Raw genomic sequence first — 20,766 nt, 5'->3', positions numbered from 1 at the left:
TTTGTGTCTCTCTATGCTGCCATCAGAGTGATATTTCGTCTTGTACACCCATTTGGAAGAAACCAGAGGCATGCCTTCTTTATAAGGAACCAACGTCCATGTATTGTTGGCATGAAGAGCCTGATATTCTGTCTGCATTGCTTCCTGCCAATGGGGGTTAGTAATAGCATGCTTAAAGGTAGTTGGTTCTAATTCATGCAATGCAAATGACATAAATGCTTTTGGTTTAAAAATGCCAAGTTTAGATCTTGTGAGCATAGAATGTGTATTTTGAGAAACTGGTGGTATTGGTAGATCCATTTGAATATCTGAAATTGGAATATATGGTGGAGAATGAGGTGAGGAGGACTGAGCAGACACAGGGGACGAACTAGAGGATCTTGACTGAGATAAAGAGGGTGAGACGGACTCGGACACTATGGGAGACTCTGATGAACCAGAAATGAGAGGCGACTGAGCTACTGGAGGGGGCACCTGGGGTATTTGATAATCACTAATATATGTTGTAGTGGGAGTTGACAACTGGGGAGACGCACTAGGGAAAAGAGAAGAGTATGGGAAATCAAGTTCATTAAACTGAACACTACGTGCAACATATATTCGACCCGAAGAGCTCATGCAGCGATATCCTTTATGCAGCTGACTATAGCCTAGAAAGAGACATTTGGATGATCTAAACGAGAGTTTGTGAGGCTGATACGGGCGAAGCAATGGGAAACAGGAGCACCCAAAAGTCTTAAGCAGGTTGTAATCAGGAGACTTATGGAACAGACATTGAAATGGGGAAATATGATCAAGTGTATGAGTAGGCAGACGATTTATGAGATAGGTGGCCGAAGCAAAGGCTTCCCACCAGAATTTGAGGGGCATTCGTGCTTGAGCAAGTAAGGTGAGTCCTATATCCACAACATGTCTATGTTTACGCTCCACTCGACCTTGTTGCTGGTGAGTGTGAGGGCAGGAATGCCTACGTTGAATACCGAGGTCAGCTAACAGACTATACATAGGCTTGTACTCGGTTCCCATATCAGTTTGAAGACATTTTATTTTTGTTTGGAAAGTACGCTCAACATAGGCATTGAACCTAGAAAATATTGTAGTAACTTCAGATTTCACATGCATTGGAAAAATCCAAGTATAACGAGTGAAGTCATCTACAAAACTAAGATAATATCGATAGCCATCAAGGGATGGATAGAATGAGGGGCCCCAAACGTCAGAGTATACCAAATCAAAAGCTTTTGAACTTTTATTTATTGATGGTTTGAAAACAAATTGATGAAGTTTGCCAACTTGACAAGCTTCACAGAAACTAGACTCGTTACATGTAATACTAGGATTTACAATGGACAAAACACGACGTAGGACTTTATGTGATGGATGGCCGAGACGACAATGCCACACCTGAGATGTTTGAGACCTTGGGTGGACTGGATTTGAGGTAGTAGTACTATTGAGTGCTGTTATTGTAGGTTGATCTGAGGAAGAGTGAGATGTAGGCTTCAACTTGGACTCTTTAGGTGGGAGAGGACGAATCGAGAGCTTGTATAGTCCATCAGTAAGAGTGCCCCTCAACAGCACCTGATTCGTGTTCTTGTCCTTAATAAGGCAACAGACAGAGTCAAACTCAAGCACAATATTGTTATCTTTAGTGAACTGTGAAATGCTCAACAAGTTTTTAGTTGCATGTGGCACATGTAATATATCACGTAATGCAAAAGCTTGATTTAAATGAGATGCAGAGAATGAATTAGAACCAATGTGAAATATAGGCATAGTATTACCGTTCCCAACCATTACTTTGGATTTCCCTTTATAATCACCTTTGGAAGACAAATTGGTGAGATCTGGTGTGATATGATTCGTGGCCCCTGTATCAAGAAACCAAGACTGAGAAGCATCATCTCCAACATGAGACTCCGTGAGAAATGCTTGAGCCTGATCAGGATTCGAGCCAGAAGAAGAATTTGTCGAGGGAGAGGGTCCTGTGAAGTGGACGTCGAAGCGGTGATAACACTTCTGAACTACGTGCCCAATGCGTCCACACAATTGACAAGTAGGCCTATTTGAGCGATTGAAACGTCCAGAATACAAGCCACGGTTACCACGATTACTAGAGCGTCCACCACGGTATGGAGGTCTTTGATTGCCACGGAATGATAAACCTGCAAAGTTAGCTTGGACAAGATCAAGAGACGATGAAGACTGTTGCTGCAAGCGCATCTCCTGATTATGCAAGCTAAACTGAACATCTTGCACGTTCAGAGGCTCCGATCGATTTGTCAATGTGACAATTGTAGCTTCAAACTCAGGTCCGAGGCCACCCAAGATATACAAACAGAGGCTTTCTTCAGAGATCTGTTCACCAGCTGCGGACAGCGAATCAGCAAAGCCTTTCATCTTCAAGATATAGTCATCGATCGAATCTGAACCCTTCTTGGTGGATTGTAACAAGCCTTTTACTTGAAGCAATCGCGCTTTTGACTTACTGGCAAAAATACGAGCAAGAACCTCCGAGATCTCAGCAGCGGAATGGCAATGAAGAACATGACCAATCATGGACTCGGTGATCGAATTGAGGAGCCAATGGTGAAGAAATTGATCAAATCGTTGCCAGTGAGCATAAACTGGGTTAACGATGTTACCTGGAAGACGGGAGGGAGGGGGTGGAAGCGTGCCAAGAAGATAGCCTTCTAGATCGTAGGCACGTACAGCAGCAAGAACTAAGGCACGCCAGAATGAATAGTTCGTTCGATCGAGACGAATCTGCAGAGGTAGAAGATGATTGTTTGGCAATTGAACTGGATCAACTGGTTGAGGCGGAGGCGGTGGTGGAGGTTGAACGCTGGTCGATGGAATGGACGAAGAAGAAGGATCGGAATGCGCCATGTGCTCTGGTACCATGTGATGATTTACTGAATATTGAGATAATATGCAAGAATTGAAAAATGGATGAATAATGGCTCAGCTTGTAATGACTGAGACATTGACATTTTATAGACAAAGAATGAGAGTTTGTTACAAAACAGTTGGAGTCTTGAAAGGACTGCCACTGAGTTCGACTACAACTAATAACAGAATTAGTTAGCTATTAACAACTAAGCTAACCACTAAGAGACTACTAACACAACTCAGCTGAGCTGTTAAGTGACAGCCAACGAGTAAGTCCCAATACTAATTAACACCAAATTAATTTATAGGTATTTGACAAAATGACCTACTTTTTAAAGTCATTTTGCACTCTAATGTAGTTTTGATAATTTTTTGCAATATGGTCTCTGACAATTTAGATAGTTAGTCGAAAATTTTACACAGTCAATTGAAAATTTTATATGGTTGGTCGAAATATTTAGACAAATAATCAAATTCTTAGACAAATGTCATTTTGTAAAAATCTATTAAAGTAGATCAGAGTACAAAAACACTTAAAAAAAAATACTAATTTCTCACCAACAAAAAATTACTAAAAGTATGGCATCCTTTAATTTCCTCTACTTAATGAAAATGCAATGATATGTATCAACCTTAAATGTTATGACCAATCACTTTCAAACAATCGCATTCACATAGTAATTCAATTAGGATTTAATGTGAAAACCCATATAGTTGTACTTAGTAAATTTTCACTGGTTGAATAATTAGTGGTGTTTTGTAACCAACTCCAATCATTTTTCCTATATATGAAATCATGTGGCAAATATTAATTAACCAAGAGCAATATTAATCATGTGACCCAACTCAACCCCACATTGTCACATGGCAGTTATCTATTTTTATTAATAAAAACTTTAGCAAGTTATTGTCACTTAAAAGACAAAAAAATTAGTGTAACTGATACTTAATGAGATATCCTCTAATACAAGTCAATTAAATAAATGAAAAAAAATACATAAATTAATTTTTTTAAAATGACATCCAAATTTGATTAAAAGAGAAGCCATAATAATAATAATAATAACTAGTGATAAAGTAAGTGAGTTTTGGTGGGTGGAGAGGAGAGGAGAAGCAATTTGATCATAGAGTAATGATATGTGCATTCAAAATATGTACTAAAATATTATACACAATGACGTGTTATTATTTTTTAAAATAATGAGTCTTAATTTTAATAAATGTGATACTGTGTATAATATTTAAGTGTATATTTTAAGTATACGTATCATTACTATGTGATAATAATAAGAATAAATAGAATATGTTTTGACAACTTCCAATTGAAATGTCTTATCTAATTACCTGAATTGCTGGGTCATCCCTAGCCTTAAATTTCTTCATTAAAAGGGGCCTATTTTGAACCATTTATCTTCATCTTTTTAATGGCCAACTGTGGAGTTGTATACAACAAATATATGGCCATATAATAAATAAGGGTGTTTATCTAATTTAATTCAAACATATATATACCTGACAAAAAAAAATCAAATATATATTCATAATCTGTCTAATCTAATTATAATGTAGATTTTGAAAATTCTCATTCAATTAGATTGGGCCAATTTTCTAACCAGGTTTTGATAGTTCATATCAATTTCAAAGAAATTAAAAGAAATATAAGAATAAAAATAAAATACTGAATCATTTTGACATAATATTTATTGATAATAAAAATAATTATTTTGTTCCCCCACTTTTGCTAGTATTATACATTTGTCCCCTCATTTTTGTTATTGTCTTCAAATGTCCCTTAAATAACAAAATTAGTCTTATTTTACCTCCTAATTACTTTTCTTAATATGAATTTACCTTCAAACTTTTTGTCATTCATTAAATAACACATACATGATAAAATTATTTCAAATTTACCCTTAATTTTTTTTTTTGTAAATTTGACCATAAATTGATTTTATTTTTATTCAATTGTTATATAAATTAAAACAAAAACAAAAAATTATTTATTTTTTACCTATAATTTATATCAAAACTATATAGTTTTGTTATGGTTTTGTGTTATTTGTTTATTTTTTAATAATAAAACTAAATGAAAGTTTGTTAAAATATTTTTTTCCAAAACAAATGTATACATTAATTATTAGTAAATAATTGATAAAAATAAAAATTCAAAAATAAAAACTTAAGCAATTTACAAAATTTTATATTATTTATTTGGTTATTTATTAATTTAATTTTCTAAGTTAAATTATTTACTTTTATGATAGTTAATAAAATTATAATTAGTTTAATATGTTTCATATTTTTAAACAATTTTACTTAGTCATATATTGTAACATAACTCAATAGATATTCGAGTAAATATTTTCTAATAGCATATTTGTTAAGGGTAGAAAAATAAAAAATCTTAAAATTTAGATAATACTTGAATATAATAAATCATGAATGAAAATTTAAATTCATAAAAAAAAAAAAAAAAAAGTCAAATTTAAGGGTAAAAATGATAGAAAAAAAATTTAGGGAGTAAATTCATATTAAGAAAAATAGTCAGGGGTAAAAGAATATTAATTTTGCCATTTATGGAATATAAAGTGAATGAGAAAATGCATACTACTAGCAAATGTGAGGATAAAATGATTAATTGTTCTTAAATATAAATTTCAACAATCACAATCTACATATTTTTATTATTTTATATTAAATTTAACATATAAATTAAATTATATTTAGATTCTTGATTCTAATTCAATTAGAATGTACAATAATAATTAAATATAAAACAATAACTAATTAAATTCAAGTGGATAGATTCGGTTTTTTATGGATTATAATATATGAAAAACAATTATTTCTTTACTTTTTTTTGTTAATTATTATGAAAAACAATTCAGCACATGTGCATGTTAACAGATAAGGTTAGAGTGCTCACATTGTTAAAATGATCTAAATAAGATTCTTCATGTGCAATCATCAAAGAGCTAAAAAGGGTCTCAACTCTCATGTATCTGATGCCATAATCAAATCTCTAATGAAAACTTACACTATTCAGATCATGATTTCACAATGCAAATGGGGGAACCTTGATTAAAAGAAAATCAAATACCACTTGTTAAGTGGTTAATCAATAGATTAAGAGTAACTGTCTAGTTTGAAACCAGTTTTTTTTTTTTTTAATTCTCATCAATGATTCAATGAAAATGTCTCTTTATGGCAACCTATGAACCATTCAAATGGGGAGTGAAAGTCTAGCTTGTTTCATCATCAAATGGTGGTAAACCCCACTCACTTGGATTGAAATCCAGCAATGAGTTTAGAATTTGATCTGCAGGACCATAGAGTGAGCTATCCAGCCTTGCATCCGGAACCATGACCGCGAACCTATTACCGGAATATAAAATTAAGATCAGCAACCAAGATGATTAAGAAAATAAAGATAGTAAAGTAACACAGTTCCCTACTTTGATTCATATTTTAGCTGTCATCAAAGTTAAGAGACTAGCTTAAAATGGATGTAGATAGATTTAATAGACATAATAGTAATACCATGGGAAAAAGAGTTAAGAACTAGTAAAAGATGAACATAGTGTATGCTATGATCAAAGGCGAGATTCGTTCGAGTAGAAAACAAAGGGCAACAAGAAAGAAATGTTTAGAAAAAATGCTTGGTATCTATTTAACTAGTAATGTGGATGGGAAACAAAATAAAACTACCATAAAAGATGAGCACAGAAGGTCGAAACACAAATTTTAAGGGGGGTAATATGTGGTGACAAATGAGTTTTATAATCCAAATTTAGACACAACTTGAGAGAAAGCTCTACAGATATGTTCCTGCAAATACCAAAGCAAGCTATTGAGTTATAGCATTCCAACTTTCCATCTAATGGACAATTTTTTTCTTGATAAGTTTTTTTGTTCGTTCATTCTTAAATTAGTTCATATAATTCTTAGTCTTTAAGTTTTATTCTATTGGGGCTCTTCAGCTAGTGAAGAAGCAAAAAGATTAAAGATTAGTCTGTTGATCACAACTGCATTTGTCATAATACGACCGCATATGTAATACTGTAGGAAAGTGAAGCATGCATTCTAAGGGATGTTGAGCTAGCATCTAAATTCCTTTGAAACCTACACCAGATATTTCCATAGTTTCTCTTTTTCTTTTTCAGTGGTGTAATCTTTTCATTTCTCGAGTTATACGAATGTAATCGAAATAATAATTTTCTTTTGTAGCATGTACAATCCAATTTAGAAGTACAAGGCTCACATATAATGATCAAATAGTTATCAATTATTTCCAGCAAAACATCAACTTTACAGATAGATCAAGACAAACCTGACAAACAACCATTTGAATAAGTAGATTTATCACACTAGAAAACATATGGTGGAAAGTTAAAGTATATCTAGACCTGACATAAGTAACAGTAGATGATTTGCTTAAGAAATAAATGGTCAAACTTATGCACTTACATCCCAGCATTCTTTGCTCCTTGAACTCCTGCTGGAGCATCTTCAAACACGATAATCTTATCTGGATTTATCGGGCCTCCCTGTTGATCGAAAAACTTGTGATGAAAAATTGCAACCATATTTTTTATTTTTCAAAAAAAAAATAAAAGAGGGATAACAGAACCAGATATAGGATACAATAAAGCATATATAATTCAACATAAACTAACTTGATTAAGTGACAACCTCAAATCTCTTAGCCGCAGCAAGAAATACATCTGGTGACGGTTTGCCTTTTTTGACTTCTGGATCATCACCAAGAACAACATGATGCATCAAGGAGAAAAGTTCACCATGTTGTTGTGTTTTCAGTGCAAAATGCCGCTTGTGTGAACTGTAAAGTGTAACTTTATATAAGAGTCATATATTATTTTTTTTGGCATAAAACATCATAACCTCATCTTTTTTTATCTACTTCTTCTACCTCAAAAAGAGGTTTTATAACCAGACTACACCCAACACACTACCAAAAGAAAATCCTTTTCTGCTAAGTAATCTTTACGAAAGGGAGAAGGAAAAAAAAAATACCCTGTAGCCACGCAAATCGGTATTCCCTTTGCATGAAGATGTCTGATCAAGCGGCTGGCCCCTTAGGTTGAGAACATAATATTAATAACAACTTATTTATCATTTCTAAGAAAAGAACATAACAAAATCATTAGGCACAATTTTATTACAAGAAATGGTAAACTTCATAAACAACTCAAAACACCTTAGGTATTCAGGTGATAGAAGGCAATTATTTGTCCTGTTAGAGGTCATATTTTGATAAACCCAAAAAAAAAAAGTATAAACCAAGTTTTTTACTTATTACTGGCAATTATCTAGCTCAAATAAAAGATACCTCAATCTGCAACACTTGTGGCATATAGGAGAAACAAGAATAAAAAATAAATCGGGAAAGGAAGAGAAAAAGGGGAACACATCATCAACGTACATAAGACAAGAACACAGAGACATAACCTCAAAAATTAAACTAACTTTGCCATGTCTTGAACCTTTTGAAAGTTTGAAACTCATGACTATTGATCAAGTACAATGGCCCTAAGGGGTTGAACCACAAACCAGATTACAGCAAAGAAACACCTTTCTCATGACCACTCAAATAATCCATCAAGGCTTTTAAATTTGATTCCCTGATTCCCAAGTTACAAAAATAGTAGAAAAATAGCAAAATGAACTTGCATTATTCAAAGTTGAGAGGAAACAAATAAGAATATTGATAGAAAACTAGAACCCTTTAATTGTACTTAACAAATTTTTTTTTCCTGTAAAAATTAACTTGTGTAAGAGTGTTATTAAAAATGTTATTTATTCTAAGTGAGAAACATTATGTCAAAGACATTGTTAAAGACTCCTTCGTACGCTCTTAACATTTAGAGAGAAAACCTACCACATTCAATAAGGTAGAACATGAAATATCCTTTAGATCAACAATTATCTTCACTATGAGAGAAAGAAGGGTAGAAGACCTAATATTAAAGCATGTGCAAGATTGTGTATGCAATCAAGTACATCATTTTATTATGAAGTAAATGAAACCTGGCATGAGCTCGCTTGTTGGAAACAATGTCTGCAACATTGACTCTCTTTCTAGAAGAAAATCCTCTGCTGTAAGAGAGTCACTAATTCCCGTCTCTTCAACAAAGATCTTAGCAGATTCTATTGATTTCTTTCCCATCATTTTGGCCTTCAGAGACCAATCAAAAGTCTTATTAAATCTAGCTAGTATAATTTCTTGCACCTCGGTATAAAACTTCTCTGTGTCTGCAACACCAAAAAGGTCATCAATTCTTCAGTTTACTTCTTATCATCAAAATTTTCAGCAGAGCAATATTCAAATTGAAATTACAAAACATTTGACAAAAGTCATTTATCTCCAAAATATTCTTCACCAATGACAAAGAAAAAACACATTGATTCCCTAGGAAAGAAAATCGTATGTTCTTTAATGAAAATGTCAACTTATCCCAAAACATCATATATTATCAAAATGTAGAACACGTTTTCTGCTTAAACCAAGATCAATTGTACATGAACATGAAGGTATTCGAAACAAATAAGAGGTTGACCCAACTGACAAGTAAGCTCTCGTTTGATTAGAATTCCATAGCACATTCATGAAAAAAGCACCCTCCTTTCATCTTAATCTAGACAACTTCATTTATTAAGATCACATTTTAAAAGAACACAAAGCAGAAAAGGTGTTCGATGAAATTACCAAGTAAGAGACCGTCCATATCAAAGATTACGTGAGTGATGAGTCCTCTAGCAGAAACGGGTCCAGCTGAATTCTCCATTCTGAAACGAGTTTTGGTTCTTGGAGTTTCTAGGGTTTTCAGTAGAGAGAAACAGGTTGATTTTAGGTGATGGGAAACAGGTGATCCCACAGCTACGGGTTGCCAGAAGAACCTCTGAATCGGAAAATTCAAGCCTTGAAAATAAAAATGATAAGCAAATTGTTGAAGAAAAATTCTGGGTTATCTATACGTGGTCTGAACGAATCAAAATACAGTACGAAAATAAGAAAAAAGAAAAGCAAAATGGTATCTCTGTAATCTGTTGACAGATCTAAAGTTACAAAAATGGCATAAAAATAAAGAGAGATTTGAAGAGATATATTACGAGAAACTCCAAAACGAGCATGTTAGCGTGAGAAAGAGTAAAGGTATAAGAAGATACTCACAGTCACAGCCATTGACGACCAAGAAAGAAGCAAAGGTTTGAAGATAGAGCGAACCTGAAACAGTGTGTTTTCTTTTGACTATCCCAGGATCTTTGAATATATTTATAATAATTACAAAATAATATTACATAATTATGAACTATTAAACTTTATATCTAAAAATAAAAAATAATTACTTAAGGAAAATGAGTTCATTTTCTTTATATATTATAAATATGATTTTAATAAAAATTGTTGTTTTACGAAATTAATACGTTTTTATTTTTATTTTCTAACAACACCAGTTATGATAAATATATTAAAAAATAAAAAATAATCAAATTATTTAAATAAATTAAAAAATAAAATGATGATAAATAAATCATTCATAATAATTTTCCATCACATATTTTAAAATTTTATTAAAGTATTTAAATAAATCTATCAATTATGTTTTCAAAATTATAACTGTAAAATATTTGTGTGCTTAAATTTATTTATTTATTTTTATTTTATTAATTATTTATTTTATTATCTAACATATTTTGTTTATCCAAATATATATGTAATACTGAAGACATAAATATACATATTTTTATTTTGTCATTTAATTTTTTAATGAGAAATTTCATATTTTAATTACTCTAACCATTAATTAAATAATAGGTATATTTATATATAACTTTTTCATGTCTTTAAAAAGATTTAAATTAAATAATTAAAATTTGATTAATAAATTTTTAAAATTTATAGTTTTAATTTAGAATCTTTTAATATTTTATTTGAAATTCGTAGATATTTTTTCTAAAAGAAAATTAGAAAATAAGTATTTAATTTTAAAATTAAAATGTACTATATCTCTTCTATATAATAAGTGTGTAGATAACGGAAATTCTTGGTTTTAACGGTTTTTTATTTTTTTGATGTTAACTTTAATAGAATATTTCTATATTTAACAGAATATTCTTATATTTAACGGTAGTTTATAAACACTTAAACTTACATAAAATAAAATAAATAATTAAACAAATTAAAATAAAATATTTTTGAGATATTTTACAATGATAATTATTTAAAAATAATAAATAATTAAATAAATTAAAGTATGATATTTTTTAGATATTTTATAATGATAATTATTTAAAAATAATAAATAATTAAACAAATTAAAATAAGATATTTTACAATGATAATTATTTAAAAATAATAAAATTTTACGTTTTATAACTTAAATAAAATGTAATTAAACTTAAACTCACTTATTAGAATAATATCATATTAAACATATAATATAATCTACTGTCAATTAGTAACAAATTACTTTTTTAAAACATATAATATAAAATCTATTGTTGTCATTCCCAAATTCAAAAACTAGAACAAACATAAACTTAAACAAAAATAAATAAATTAGTTAATTAAAATAAGATATTTATTTGAAATTTATATGACATTAATATAAATTTAATAAAATAATTTATAAATTCTATAAATAAAACTAAGCAAACGTGCATATTGCACGTTATTTGTATCTAGTCTTTATATATAAAAGTGTGTATCTAATTTTTTTTTAATAGGTTTATGTCATTCTTTTATAATATATACTATTATTTATTTATTCAAAATTTATATGAGAATAAAAAAAATATATTAAAAATAAATTAATAAATTTTCCAAATAATACTAAACAAAGGATTGTACATTGCTTATAACTATATATATATGATTTTAAGTGTGTAATAATAGAAATATTAAATGGGCAACTTTCTCAAAATGTTGTATTAGAGAATTGAAAATTCAAAGAATATTCCTAGACCTTTATTCCAAATCCTTCTTTATATAAAATGAATACCATAAAAATAATTCTCACCGATCATAAAAATAAATCAAAGTGTTACTAAAAATACCAATGGTTAACCAATCATCAATCATAAGAAATATTAAAAATTATAAAATTATTAAATGTATACCTACTACAAACGCATAGCTAAAAAGTAAACCAACATAATTATAAAAATATTCTTAAAAAATATACATAGTTATAAAAATAACATATTATATAATGAAGTAACAAAATTGTAACCATATGCAAAAAAAATTAAAATTAAAAATTTCAAAATAACAACATATCCAACAAACAATATCAAAAGAACACGAGACAAAACACAAATCAAATATCAAAACTAACATTATTTCAAATAATACTAAAAATATATACATACACGCAAACTAAACAACTCATGGTTTCGGACAAAACAAATCAATAAAATCCTTAAGGATCTTTGTTGAATGAGAAAGTGTTGGGATTGGAATGGGTGGGTATTTGAAGTTGTCGACTAATTTTTCGCTAACAACTAATTAAATAAAAGCTTAAAGAAATGTAGTAAATAACACGGGAATTTACGTAGTTCAGATTATTAATTAACCCTAGTTTACGAGTCACTTGTATTAGGATTTGATAAGCTTGGGTGTTCAAGCTTCTATGGAGTTTCAAGCAGCGTTTTAGTAATGCTCCGAACACAAAAAGCCTAGGATCATTTACAATGTGTGTCCTAGTCCTATTTATAGATGGTTGAGGGAAATTCACTCCTTAATGGGGATTTATTACAAATATTCTCCCAAAATAAGGTATCATTCCATTAGTTAAGGTGTTGGTGGGCCTAGGCGTATCACAGTAGGCCCAATTACAAGATTTCAACCCACCACTTTTTGGGGTAGCACGTTCCTGACAGTGTCAGGGGGTAGTTGCACGTTTTCCCATGCCAGACAGTGTCGTGAGACATCTTGCTTGTCTCTTGTACGAACTCGACACCACGACTTGGATAACAGTGAAATGCCAGACGACTGTTTGTGGTCCAGGGTTGCTGCGCTTGACGCCTGGCACTCTACTACAGGCCCGGAGGATGGTCCTCGGAGGCCTAGAGGACTTGAATGGAGAGACCTGAAGGACATCATAACTGTAGTCCTCGAGACGTAGCCTCTCTCGAGGACATACTCTCCGGAGGTGGTGAACAATTACTAATGGGTAAGGCTTCCCTTCTTGGGAACTCAAGGTGAGCTCACAAAGGCTTAACCGACATCTGCGGAGCTTAATTACTCACCAATGATTGTCACGTGTCACTTGGAGAAAACACGGACAACAGAAGTATACCTCATGTTTGATGCCATTTTTTAGGTGAGAATATGGTGAGTCCCATAGATTTTTAGTGGGTAATGAATACTTTTGAAATTGTAAGTTTTAGATTACCCCATAAATGATCTCTTGCCACACATCTCCATGATACCCAAAGCTTATAACAAATGACTCCTTAAATAGTTGGTGTATACAAACCAAAACAATATTGAATTAAAGATACCAAAAATTAAAATCCATAATAATCTAAAAAAACTCTGGTTATTAGGAACAAAATGTTATCTAAAAGTACCTAAAAAATATATTATCATTAATGATGAATTGTATCTTGAAGCTTCAAACTCCGGCACACTTTTCATCATTCTGACAAACAACATCTCCTTAAAACCTTGGTGGTAGACTTGGTTCCTCCACCATCAAAGATCCACCTGTTTGAATTATTATGGTAAAAAATTCTACTCGTAATAATGGGAATAGTTATGATTGGAATGTTAAAAAAGGAAATTATTTTATATTTAAATATGTTGATTCTCATTAATTAGATGTTTATCAAATAACTTTATGGTAGGTTTACTAAATGTTGATCCCAAAAGAGGCTGTTTTAATATTTAAACTCGCAAGTGCACAAATCGTTTCGGAATATAATGTTCATGTAAGTACGAGGTCAAACCCATGGGAGTTGACTAACATCAAAAGAAACTATTTCAAACAAAGCAAGAATATTCTAATCTAGTTCCAAATATTTGATGAGATTTTGTTTTAGAAAAATAAAAGACAAGTAATAAAAAAATTAATGATTAAATAAAAAAATGGTTTTCAAATGAGATAAGTAAAATAAGATTATTAAGATGTTAGAATCCACAAAATGCAAGTTCAATAGTATTTATAAGTATATTGATTCCCAAGTTTTGATATAGTTGAAATAAATCACACTATATATATTTTCAAATATATTTTTTATTCAAGTACAAATTACTCTTTCAAAAATGTAGGATTTTTCTTCACTTATATAAGATATAATTTCTAAGCATTAGTTGTGTTACAACCTAATGAAACTACAAAAAATCAAAGAGATTATATTTAGGCAAAATATGATACTTATGCTCTAAGAATTAGATGTGAACAATTTAATGAAAAACATTTAATCAAAGAATATCATATTTTTGCATAATGAGGAACTAAGTGTAATATGCGTTAATAATCAACACTAGATGAAAAATGCATATCTTTGATAGAAAAATCCATAAACAATGTTGTACAAATGGGAAATCAACATACAACAAAAAAATACTGTCTAGTTACATTTTGCTTCATCATCATCTTAATAACCTTTGAAAAAGATTAGAAGCTCATAACTAGATTGAAATAAAAATTACAAAATAACATACTTGACATGCTCTTCAAAAGATGAAAATAGTAGAGAAAATAATGAAAAGAAGAGAGAAAAATATGTGTAGAAGATGTTGAAAAGATGAAGAAGAAGAGTTCTCCAAATGGTCTTACAAGACTCTATTTATAGGCAAAATATGGAGATTAAATTAATCAAATTAAAATAAATAAATTGATTAATTTAATTGTGTTGGGAAGTGGTAGGATAAATAGAGTAAGTGTAAGAGTATTGGAAAGATGAAATGTTTGGTTGGGTAAAAAATTAGTGAAAAGCTAGGGTAAAAAAATAAATTAGGAATGTTTATTTAGGTAAGAAAAATAGGGAAGAGTGAATTAATATTTGAGTGAAAAATATAATTTTTAGCATTTTGATCTTTTTGTGGCTGTTTGGCAAGATTGACTTGGGCCTTGGCATTTGGGCTGCTTTGGATTGTTGGTGCAACACGTGAAGGGTGGCTACTTGCTGAAGAGGAGAGGCTTGGGTATATGTGATAGCAAGTTGGTTTGTTGATGTGCATATGTGATGCACGGCTGGGCAGGAAGCTGAAGAGGACTTGGGCTTGCTTCGTGGGCCTAGGACATCTTCATGGGCTGAAGGTTGGGCCTTGTTTATGGCATTTCAAGAATGCAATTTTTTCTTTCTTTCTTTACTTTAAAAATGCTACCTTTCCTTTATTTTTCTTTCTTTTCAAGAGCAAAAGTGTCATAAATTTCCCTACAAAATAAATATAAAATAAATCATAATAAAATATTTTCAACTATAAAATAAATCAATTTAATTCTTTGAAAATATTAATTATAACTTAATTTATATTTCACATTTAAGTTCAATAATACAACATTTTTTTACCACTAAACACAACAATAATTCAAATAATTAAACTACAATATATTACAACAAAATAACTATAAAAACACACAAAAATATATAAAATCAAAATAAGACTAATAAATTCAAAATTACTTAAAAACTTAATAAATCAATTAAAAACTCAAGAATTAAACAACAATTAGCACATAAAAAGTGGTAAAATAACTTTATTTTGTAGAGTTATCACTAAATTATAATATGAATAAAATAAGAGAGAAATGAATGATAACAAAATATAAAAGAATCGATTACTAAACTTAACTTCAAAGGAAATCAAAATCATTTATTTTGTTTACATAATCAAAAAACGAAATCGAAATGTTAAAATCAGGTTTAGGGGCCTATTCGAACAATTTTATAAAATTCAGGGTCCAAAAAATAATTTGTCAAAACACAGGGTCCAAACAAGTAATGAGGCAAAACACATAGTCTGAAAATGTATAAACCTTATTTTTTATTAAAAGAAATTAAAGTATTATTTTGGTGAGATGGCTTTTTAAAGGAGAAAATTATCTTTTGATTTTTTAATTTTTAAAAAATAAAATCAAAAGAAATAAAAGTCATTGAGGGTAATGCAATTCTTTAGGTGTTTGGGGCGAAAAATGGTCTCATTAATTCTTTTCTTTTCTACCCAACCAACTTTTTTTATATTTTTAGTTTAATAAGCATATGAATGAGAATCATTATTACACAAATTATTTTCATTCCCATTAAGTAAACATGTCATAAAATAATTCTCAATAGTAAGAAAGAACGAAGCAAAAGAAAAAGAAATAGTTGGAGAAATGCTTGTGTATTACTTTAGAAAATATGAATCCCAAGCTCTTGCAAAGAAGGTTATTCCCTTTTTTTATAAGGTGTATTTTACATGCCAATTACATAAATGACTATAAAGAAATGCAAAAATAAGACCACAATTACATGTATCTAATGTATCTAAGTAGCAGTGGTACTGTTTACCAAGGCATGGTTGTGTGAAATTAAAATTGGTTAGGTGTGTGTAGGAATATTGGCAACATTTTAAAAAATTAAAATTTTGTTTTAAGAGGTTTATTAATCCAAAGAAATGATGAAATCCCTTAAGAAGTTGTGTTTAAAATGTTCGTGGGTTGGTAGATGATAAAATGAGGTTTTATGGATGAATTTTTCCTCTAGTTTACGCGAGGCTCCAACTAGGGGTGCACACGGGCAGGGTTTTCAGATTTCGGGTGCATCGGGTTCGGGTTTTGCAGGTTTCGGGTGGAGGAAAGTGGTACCGAATTAGGTCCGAATTTTTTGGGTTTTGGGGTGATTTCGGGTTTGGTCAGGTTTCAGGTGGGATTGGTTCAAAAATGGGCATTGGTGAAAGAAATTCAAAAATACTATTTTTTTGACACATTTTGAATTTTTTTTACTTTTCACATGTTTTTTTTTAAACTTTTTTGTTAGTTTGGTGATGTTGATTTTTTACAAATTAGGTCTTGGTAATTTTTTTTTAAATTATTGTTTTTTTAATTATGTTCGGGGTCAGGTTACACCCGAACCTGTGTGCTCTTAATTTCAAAATCAGAACCCGACCCAAACCATATCGAGTTCGGACCGAATTTCACGGGTTTACAAAAATTCAAATTTGGTCAGATTTGCGGGTTTTTCGAGTCAAATATTCACCCCTAGCTCCAACTAGGTTGAACTAACACAGCTGGAAGTTGAAGGTAACATGTTTCGATCATCAACCACATCAATTCTAAAATCTTATTGGAAAAAGTGACATCATTCATATCAACTAATGTACATCAACTCTTTACTAGAAAAGCTAAACATTAACAACATCAATTTTTACGAACAAATATATTTTTGAAAGAAATTTTTTTTTTATATATATGACCACAATTATAAAATTATAAAATAAAAAAACATATATTTATGAAAAAAAAAATGTATAAAAAGTGTTAGAAAAGTTATATATTTTAAAATATATATATTATATTTTTTATATAATTTTAATATGTTATTTGTATAATCTAAGATATATATTGATTTCTATAAGTTTGGGCCTACGAGAATGGCCCATTTTCACTAGAAAATGATTATTTAGCTGAAATGTCATTCCCTTGGTTTTATTTAAAATTTTGCAGCATTTCTTATTTTTCTATTAGCTTTAAATTACTTTGATATTTTATTTCTACTGTTTTATTTTTTCATTTAGTAATATTTTAATTACATTCCTTGTAAAGCTCAGGCAATTTTTATGTTATTTTATTCATAAAAAGTGATGAATAAGATACATGATAGTAATAGTAAATTAGATAAAATTGTGTTCAATTAAATAGCTCAAAAACTAGGGAAGACTGCTATAATAAGAATTTGATTGAAAATAACTCAGAAAAAAAACACAACTAAATTTTACTTTTTGTTTTCAGAAATTTCCATATATGCTTACAATTTAATTGTTTTTTGAAATTTGCATGTATTCGGTGAACTTTCGTATTTATAACAAATGTTTTAAGAAAATGGTAAAAGCCCCATCTTCAGCGGGCAAGATCTGATTTTGGGCTCATGGGCCTTTTAAACCAAACTCGGCCCAAAACTCTCTCTCCTCTCTTTTGCATTTGCACAGCCCTGTGAGAGTCGACACGCCCGAGTCAAGCGAGTTCCCGACGAAACCCATCACTTTCCTCATTTCATTTTCCTTCCCTCTCTAAAACTGGAAAATGTTCAGAATTCTCTCTCTCTAGAACTAAATCAATTCTTCCTCCGAATCATTCAGATCCCCAATTCCCTGAAAATCGAGTTTTCGAAACCCTAAAATCGATTAGATATCAGATTCAGATCCCAAGCTTGATCTGAATTTGAAAACTCAATGTCGTGCTTAGCCCTCTCTCTCCAACCCGCCAATGGCTCCGACATCCTCCTCCAGACCCGAGAGTGGTTCCCTCCGGCCCGAGCCCTCGTCGCACTCTCCGCCTTTCGCCAGACTCGATTCGCTTTCGCCACCGGCAAGCACAGCAACAACCAATCTCATTTCTCCGATTCTGATGCCTCCGTCGACTCCATAGGTGACGATCCACTCGCAGCTTCCAGTGGCCAGCTCATCGTTGGAGTCGAGAGCCGGTACCGAGTCGTGTACCGACTCGTCAACAGCATCTATGTTCTCGGGATCACTACAGCCGATCACGACAACTCCATCAACGTCTTCGAGTGCATCCACGTGGTGAACCAGGCTGTGAGCGTAATTGTCACTGCCTGCCGCGGCGTCGACGTCACGCCCGAGAAGCTGGGCCGGAAGTACGCTGAGATCTACATGGCCTTGGACATTGTCCTCAGGGGAGTTAGCAATATCCGACTCGCCGCTATGCTTGCTTCGTTGCACGGCGATAGCATTGCCAAGATGGTCCACTCGGCGCTCGACACCGAGAACAAGATCCGCGGTGCTGATAGTTGGAGCAGTGTGGAGGTGAATTCCGTCGAACACTTGGCGAACGTTGAAGTTTTTTCCCATGCTTCATTTGAAATGCCGCCCGAGGCGATTGCTGCCGGGGACGAGGTCGCAGCCACTATCGCTCCGGCGTTGCCGACTGAGCAGCTGCAAGATCAGAAGGAGGAACCGGAGGAGACTGAAGCTGAAAAGGATCCCTTTGCTGCGAGTGATAAGATTAACCAGCCGCAGGACCTTGTGGGTGGGTTCAAGAAGAACAGAGACCCCTCTGCTACGGATTTGACTAAAGCTTTAGCTGGGCTCGAGGTCACAACGTTGCCTCCTGCGGAGGCGACCCAGTCGACCCATATTGCTGTTGAAGGGTTTGAAGGTGAGTATGGTGGAATTGAGTTTGGGAATGAACAAGCTTCTCTTGGAGAAACTTTTGAAGGGCTCAGTGCCGCGTGGGGTGGAGGATTGGATCCATCGGAGTTCATCGGGCCGACAAAAGGTCCAAAGACACAAGGTCTTGGAGGGCTCGAATTGCTTCAGACTGGGCCGGATAATGCTCCTAAAGTGGATGCCGCCACTGCAGCCACCGGGGCTACAGGTACGCCGCTTGATGAACTTGTTAAGTCTACTGAAATGAAAGGCCCAGAGATGTATATATCTGAACAGATTAATGTTGAGTTTAGAGAATCATTACTTGCCAGAGTTGGATTAATGGGTACTGTCTATTTGAAAACTTTGCCTACCAAAACCTCTGGTGATAAAGAAACTGAATTCTCATTCCGAGTTGAGGGCACAAGCCCAGTTAAGAGATTTGTTATGCAGAGCTCCCGTGTTAGTAGTTTAGGCAATGGAATGTTCCACGTTAGGACTGCAGCTTCAGATGAACCTTTGCCGGTTTTGAAGTATAGTTTGCTTCCAAGATCAGCACCATTGCCTTTAAGGGTTCGTCTTATAAAACGTTATAGTGGAACCTTACTCTCTCTGATGATTCAGTATGTATCGAATCCTGACTTGCCGATGCCATTGAATGATGTGACTTTTGTTTTGAAACTACCAATAGACCCTTCATTATTAAAGGTTTCTCCTAAAGCAATGCTGAATAGGTCTGAGAAAGAATTGAAATGGCATGTTCCGGAGATTCCACAAAAGGGCTCTCCTGGTAGGTTGAGGGCAAGGATGCCTGTGGATTTAAATGATGGTGACGAAGAGATGGAAATCGTTGTTTATGTGAAATTCGCTGTACAAGGAACGCAATCACTGTCCGGGCTTTGTCTACGACCTGCCACCGAGGGGAAGACTGACTTCTATGAGGTTAGTCACAGGTTTGAAAGTGGTGTGTATATGTGCAATTGATCCATTATGAAATATGATTGTTTCTTTCATTGTAGATTTTTCATGTTTGTTTTTCTTTTCATTAAGGGAATTTTGCGATATGATTTGTTGCATTCTCTTTGATTTTTGTTTGTACGAATTCTTCTTCTACATATTCTTTTTCCTTTATATACGTCTGTCTCGTGTCTATTTTCACTTCCTATGTTTATATATATTATTATAACACACGCAATCAGAAAGGGTAATTGAATTGAAAGCTCAATACAATGATGGAAATACCTCACTAGGGAGAGCTGAGATCTCTCGAATACCTCTCTGCTCTGTGGCTCTATTATGTTCTATCAGTTTGTTCGCTCTACTTGGGGTCTATCATACAGTTCTTGTTGATGAAGATTATAGCTCCTAGTTATAGAGGTTATGCTTAGCTCGTATCTTACTCATAATCTAGCTCTACTCTGCATTATTATTTCCTTGCTTCTCTCAATGATTTCAGGATAATATTGGTGGTAATTCAAATTTGAGTTTTGATGTTTTCATAGTTGAAATTTGTATTGTTCTTATCCACTATCACT

At 32.3% G+C, this 20,766-nt stretch overlaps 2 protein-coding genes across 3 annotated transcripts; one reads left to right on the top strand and one right to left on the bottom strand.

The window, feature by feature from the left end:
• Positions 1-5,864: 5,864 nt before the first annotated feature.
• On the bottom strand, positions 5,865-10,201 carry LOC133783141 ((DL)-glycerol-3-phosphatase 2). Of its 2 annotated transcripts, none has more exons than XM_062222681.1 (7): positions 10,085-10,201; positions 9,620-9,832; positions 8,941-9,165; positions 7,927-7,987; positions 7,585-7,732; positions 7,360-7,439; positions 5,865-6,267 (listed from the first exon to the last, which is right to left on the bottom strand). In XM_062222681.1, the coding sequence occupies exons 2-7, from the start codon at positions 9,696-9,698 to the stop codon at positions 6,135-6,137; spliced, it is 726 nt and encodes a 241-aa protein (XP_062078665.1). In that variant the 5' UTR covers positions 9,699-9,832; positions 10,085-10,201; the 3' UTR covers positions 5,865-6,134. The 2 variants fall into 2 exon arrangements, with proteins under 2 accessions (XP_062078665.1, XP_062078664.1); XM_062222680.1 differs by having other exon boundaries at positions 9,620-9,812; positions 10,085-10,175.
• A 7,873-nt stretch (positions 10,202-18,074) lies between these two features.
• Positions 18,075-20,362, top strand: LOC133783140 (uncharacterized). Its single transcript, XM_062222679.1, has one exon. It carries the CDS (start codon positions 18,296-18,298, stop codon positions 20,213-20,215), a length of 1,920 nt encoding a protein of 639 aa, XP_062078663.1. The 5' UTR covers positions 18,075-18,295; the 3' UTR covers positions 20,216-20,362.
• The last annotated feature ends 404 nt before the right edge of the window (positions 20,363-20,766 follow it).

Source organism: Humulus lupulus, chromosome 6, assembly GCF_963169125.1.
Source record: "Humulus lupulus chromosome 6, drHumLupu1.1, whole genome shotgun sequence".
In the NCBI taxonomy this organism is placed as follows: Eukaryota; Viridiplantae; Streptophyta; class Magnoliopsida; order Rosales; family Cannabaceae; genus Humulus; species Humulus lupulus.
Note: the sequence above shows the minus strand (reverse complement) of the source record. Positions and strands in the feature narration are given on the sequence as shown.

What these genes read in the sequence shown, in the direction of transcription:
- LOC133783141 (XM_062222680.1), bottom strand. An exon ending in TATGGACGGTCTCTTACTTG is followed by an intron (nt 9,166 to 9,619) that starts GTAATTTCATCG and finishes TTGGTGTTGCAG; the next exon opens with ACACAGAGAAGTTTTATACC. An exon ending in CCGATTTGCGTGGCTACAGG is followed by an intron (nt 7,733 to 7,926) that starts GTATTTTTTTTT and finishes TACACTTTACAG; the next exon opens with TTCACACAAGCGGCATTTTG.
- LOC133783140 (XM_062222679.1), top strand. Translation starts at nt 18,296, where the DNA reads ATGTCGTGCTTAGCCCTCTCTCTCCAACCCGCCAATGGCTCCGACATC.